Source organism: Oppia nitens, unplaced genomic scaffold (genome assembly GCF_028296485.1).
Source record: "Oppia nitens isolate AA-2021 unplaced genomic scaffold, nextdenovo-longstitch-racon4-pilon3 scaffold21_pilon_pilon_pilon, whole genome shotgun sequence".
Lineage (NCBI taxonomy): Eukaryota > Metazoa > Arthropoda > Arachnida > Sarcoptiformes > Oppiidae > Oppia > Oppia nitens.
In genome coordinates, this window is record NW_026533201.1 from 1121501 (window position 1) to 1127500 (window position 6000).

The following is a 6000-nucleotide window of genomic DNA, read 5'->3' on the forward strand; positions in this document are numbered from 1 at the left end:
TTAAAAATAAATGTATCTAGATAATTTATTTGAATTTCTAGCCTATGCCCAGCACCTGGTATTTCTAACTGGACTTTACCTGTGGTTAACCATGAATTCAATTCAATTGACAGAAAATCAACGAAAAACTATTAACTGTATTACAGATACAATATATAGCCGTAAACAACAACAACATAACTGCTGTTTACCTATTGATTTGTATCCAATGGTTAATACGTTAATACAATCAATACAATTGAATACAATTGAATTGAATGCCTGTTCACTGTTTAAAATCAATACATCACTTATATGGACGACTGTATCGATAATACTAACCTATTCACTAGTATTCATACAATTTAATAATTAATATATAATTTATTTATTTGTTTGCAATATTTTTTGTTGATGATTATAAATAAAATTGTTTTATTTATTAAAAAAAACTGTTAATTAATAATTAGTTACACTTATAAATAGTTATTATTATTAATATTTTGATTAAATATAAAAATAGTTTGTTTGTAAACTTTAATTATTTATATTATAATTTTTTTTCTATTATAATAATTTTTTTCTATAACAAATGTATTTTTTAATTTTATCTAAATAGTAATCAATATAATTAATAAAAATTATTTGTTATTATTTTTGAACAAATAAATAATTATTTAATAATAATAATATTGTATTATTTTTATTTGATTTTTTTTAAAAATTATAAAATCAAAACACTTATTTTTTAAAAAATAATTATATTTATATATAACTACTTTATTTTAGATATATTAATTAATTAATTTGATTTATTTATTAATTAATAATATGTGTGTATTATTTTTTTTATTAAATTGTTAGGACGCCCACCTCCTCGATCAATATCTGTAATGTATGCTTTTTGAATTCATCGCTGGGTAATTGATCTAGGTCATCGTTAATTTGTTTGAAAATATTTGATACTAATTCATGAAACTATATAGTATTAAAAAATTTATAAAAAAACAAAATAAATATATTAGTAATCAGTAACAAAAAACAAATATAAGATAATAATAATAATATATTAGGTATTAAAGTATTAATACAATTTGAAATTGTTTACTATTACTACTAATACTAATACTATTAATTTTAGTGATAATTATTTTTTTATGTATTAAATAAAATAAAAATTATTTATAACAACTATAAATTAATAACATTTAAAAAAAATTATTAACTTTATAACTAACTATTTTTGAGATAATTAATTAAAGTAGATATAAAATAACTTTAACACTAACTATTAAATAATAATATATTAATTAACTAATTAATTAATAATAATAATTAAAAATAAAAAAACTTAACATAATATAATTCTAATACATATTATTAGTGTGAACAACAATTTCATGTAATTTTATTTATTTTTTTTTTAAATATAGTATAATTATATTATAAGTAAATTTATTTATTTTTTTTAAATAAATAAATATATTTTTTAACATAGTATAATTCTACTATTTAAAAAGTATAGTAGTAATTTTTAAAAGTAAAATTATATATTTTTAAAAAATTAATTTTAAATACATACATGTACGTGCAAACCGCCCCAAAATGTATCTCCTTTTTTCATAATATACTCATTGGCCCATAAAATAGCTGTCAATATATCCTTTTGCATTGACTTAAACTCATCCATCAACGCCTGCTCAGTGGTATCGCCAACTGGTGTTAACACGTTTTTACGCCTGACATCCAATTGCTGACCCATCCATCGATACTCTTCGAAAGATACACCCAAATAATACGTGTTAACTTTGCGTACAGTTTCATTGCCCGGTGCCTGTCCGTCAATCAATTTATAAATTTCCGGTAAACGATCCTGGGCCATTTGTATAAATCGTTCGTAAAATTTTTCCATATATCCTATACCTTGCATACGATATTTGAGACCCTGTAGTCGCATCATAGCGTACAGGGTATCCAGATTGGCCTGGGTCAATTGGCGCATTTGGTCCACGGTACATTTTTGCCAAATTTCGCACGTTTTCCAACGGTAGTCAAATTTTTCCTGGGTTTCATCTTTGGGAACTGTATGTACCAGTATGTATGTACCAGTATGTATGTACCAGTATGTATGTACCAGTATGTATGTACCGGTATGTAGTGATGGGATGGGATGGGATGGGATGGGATGGGATGGGATGGGATGGGATGGGATGGGATGGGATGGGATGGGATGGGATGGGATGGGATGGGATGGGATGGGATGGGATGGGATGGGATGGGTTGAGTAGTGTGTAGTGGACAGGTATTTAAGCACAAAAAAATTAAAAAAAAATTAAATATTTAATAAATATTTCTAAAATTATAATAAAATATAAACTATTTTTAATTATTATTCTTTTTTTTTGATAATTATTTATAGATTTATATTAAATTATTAATGTTTATACAATATATTAATTTTTAATTATAGTATATATATAATATATACTATATATATACTGTATATAATTTTTTATCATTAAAATTAATTAATAATGTAGTGCTGGTATTTTTATTTTTTAAATACTTAAAAAAATACTTATTAAATGTAAATTTTAAAATTACTAACTATATGTAAAAGTATTATTTATTAAATACTAAAATCATATATTATTCAAACAGGTATACATACAATAATATCTATTATCCAGATCCTCCCATGTATATTTTAATTCAGGTGTATTGATAATTGTTTTTGCAGATTTCGTAATTGACGATGCTGGACATTTGAAAGCTGATGATGATGATGATGATGAACTAGTTGATTTTTTAGTATTATTTTTTGTTGAACTTAACATGGTCATAAAATATTTACAGGCACCAAGTGTGGCAATAAATATAGTAATCAATTCAATAATCCAATACATTATTTATTATTATTATTTATTTTTTAAAAAAAATTTGCACAAAATAAAATAACAAATATTTTAAAAAAAAAAAATAATAATACTAAAATCTAAATTGAGCAATTAAATATATACTTTATATATACTTATAAAAATAATAAAACAATTTTTTTAAAAAAAACAAACTATAATATGTACTATATTTTGTTGATAATAAAAAATAATAAAAGTATTATTTAGTGATAATTTTAATCTAAATAAACTTAATATATATAAAAATATGACATTGTGTGTGTCAATAAAATATTTTTCCATCAAAAATGTGACAGTTTACTTTTTTTTATCTAGTAATTAATAATAATAGTAATAAAAAAACTATTTTTAGTTATAATAAATTAGTATACAGTATTATTAGCAGGGTTTTTAATTTGATAAATGCCTGCCCTGGCAGTGACCAAATAGATAGCCATAAATGCCTAGGATTTTGGGCATCTATTTTATTTGCCTGCCATTTTAAATTGTTAAAAAACAATTTGTATTTATAAAAATTTATAATAATTTTGTTATTTTAAAGTGTTAATAAAATTTGAAAATTATTATACTTATTTAAAAAAAGGTTAATATCTCATAATTAAAAGTATACCACCAAACAAGCAAATATAGTGATAAAAATAATTATCTATAAATTAATTTTCTAATATAAAATTATAATAATAGGTTTCATTATCTCAATATAGATGGCAGAGACTGGACATGCATTTACATACTAATAGGCATGTAATTGTTTATGCCTGCCATTATTTTAAAACCCTGATTATTAGTAATTTAATACATTAAAAAAACACTATATACTGTACTATTCAAAAAAAAACAAAAGTTTATATTGTTATTTAAAAAAAACTGTAACATTTTGTCCTAGTAATCTTATTAGTTTTTTTTATAATGATAACATTTTTTTTATTGATAACATGTTAACAGTAGCACTATTTTAACGTTGTTGACATTTATATTTATTATTTTTAGTTATATACTGTATATAAATTATTATTAAATCTATTGATAATATATATATATATAGTGTTTTTAACAAATATAGTGTTTTTATTTATTTTTTTTAATAAAAAATAAATGTCAATTTTAATATAAGACAATTTTGAAAGTAACTATCGTATAAAGTAAACAAACAAAAATAGATAGCTAAAATAAATTTTTAAAAATTAATTAAATACTCTAATATGATAATATATTAATATACTATATAAATTGTAAATATAAGTTAGATATTTTTTAAAAAAAAATGTATGTCTATATTTAATTTTTTAGTAACATATTAATTTATTTTATTATTTTAAAATTAATAAGTAGTCAATAATTTTTTTAAGTAATATTATCTAAAGAGCAGGTCAATTGATCTTGAGCCGCGTATTTTTTGAATAACTTTTGAACGGCTAGAGATAATTTAATTCTGTAAAATACATTTAAGAATATCATATCAACCACACTTAATATACACACAATCACAAAACTAGGATGACCAGATATACAAAATATCGGGACCAACTAAAGACACTATGCTACAGGCCAAACTACAACTGACAAATTTATTATGAAAATGATAATTTGTAGTCAGGAAATAATAATTTAATATAAAAAAAGAATCATCAAAATCGGATTGGTAGTTTTATTTTTATGGCTTGTTAAGTTTATCAAAAAATCATATTATATAAAATGGTCTTAAATAAAAATGACGTTATTTATGAATATTATATACTTATTAGATGAACTTTTCAATTAAATTACTATTTCTAAAAACGTAATTTTTAAATGTTGACTAGTTTTCAAAATAATCGAATTTCAATATAAATTATAATATCAAATTACAATAGTGTGATTTATATTGAAATCCGATTATTTCTAAAACTAATCAACATTAAAATTTCGTTTTTAGAATTAGTAATATAATTGAAAAGTTTATCTAATAAGCATAGAATATTCATAAATAACGTCATTTTTATTTTTGACTATTTTATATAATATGATTTATGACAAACTTAATAAACCATAAAAGTAAAACTACCAATCCGATTTTGATGATTCTTTTTTTAGAATAAACTATTATTTCTTGACTACAAATTATCATTGTCATAATAAATTTGTCAGTTGTAGTTTTGCCTGTAGCATAGTGTCCTTAGTTGGTCCCGATATTTTGTATATCTGGTCATCCTAGTTTTGTGATTGTGTATATTAAGTGTGGTCGATATGATAATCTTAAGTGTATTTTACAGAATTAAATTATCTCTAGCCGTTCAAAAGTTATTCAAAAAATACGCGGCTCAAGATCATTTGACTGGCTCTTTATATACATTTACAAAATAAAAACAATGAATAATAGTAATAATAATAAATTATAGTATATTTTATACCATTTATTTTAAAAATAAATTTTTAAAAAAAACTATTACTAGCTTTACTATTAGATATTTTTTATGAACACTATATCATTGAATATATATATCAAAAAATGTAATTTTAATAAAATTAAAAATAAATGTTAGAAATTTTATATTACACTATAATATTTAATAATAATATTAGTTAAATTAAACATATACTAACATAATACATAATACTTTAGTTTAGTAATAAACTATTTTTTAAAACTTATTTAAAGTTTATTTATAAAATATATTGAAATTTAGTTCAAATTCAATTAATTGATTAAAATAAGTTTATTATCTAAATATTTAAAATTATATATTATAAATAACATACCTAACAAAAATAATAGGCAAACATTGAAAGTTTATAAGTTTATTATAATTCATAAAATATCAAAATTATTTATAAAAACAAAATTAAAAATATTATTTATTTATTTTTTTTGTTTTAATAATAATTAGTTTGTTTTTAATAAAAACTAAAAATTAATTTTTAATATTTTTTATGTAAAAACTGTAGCCAAATGTCGATAAATACGTGAAGAATATTCAATTTCCGTAACAATTATTTCCAAAGTTTTCAATTTTAACGATTCAGGCGATAAGTTTGCAATTTTATTCTCAATTTCCATGTAAGCAGACTTTTTATCTTTTAAATTCTGATTAAAAAAAATATGTTAAAATATAAAATAATGTTA

The 6000-nt window shown here is 20.6% G+C and overlaps 3 protein-coding genes across 6 annotated transcripts in view; 1 reads left to right on the plus strand and 2 right to left on the minus strand.

Annotated features, from left to right (window-relative positions):
• LOC128953296 (uncharacterized) overlaps window positions 1-6000 on the plus strand; it is a 388095-nt gene that overhangs the window by 336478 nt on the left and 45617 nt on the right. The gene's annotated exons all lie outside the window — the stretch shown is intronic.
• LOC128953290 (uncharacterized) lies at window positions 783-2919 on the minus strand. Its single transcript, XM_054298772.1, has 3 exons — window positions 2651-2919; window positions 1562-2061; window positions 783-957 (listed from the first exon to the last, which is right to left on the minus strand). The coding sequence occupies exons 1-3, from the start codon at window positions 2883-2885 to the stop codon at window positions 832-834; spliced, it is 861 nt and encodes a 286-aa protein (XP_054154747.1). The 5' UTR covers window positions 2886-2919; the 3' UTR covers window positions 783-831.
• Window positions 5806-6000, minus strand: part of LOC128953409 (uncharacterized) — a 1020-nt gene continuing 825 nt past the window's right edge. The window contains exon 3 of the mRNA XM_054298893.1: window positions 5806-5961. Within this exon, the coding sequence (XP_054154868.1) occupies window positions 5806-5961 (156 nt within the window). The remainder of the gene's footprint in view (window positions 5962-6000) is intronic.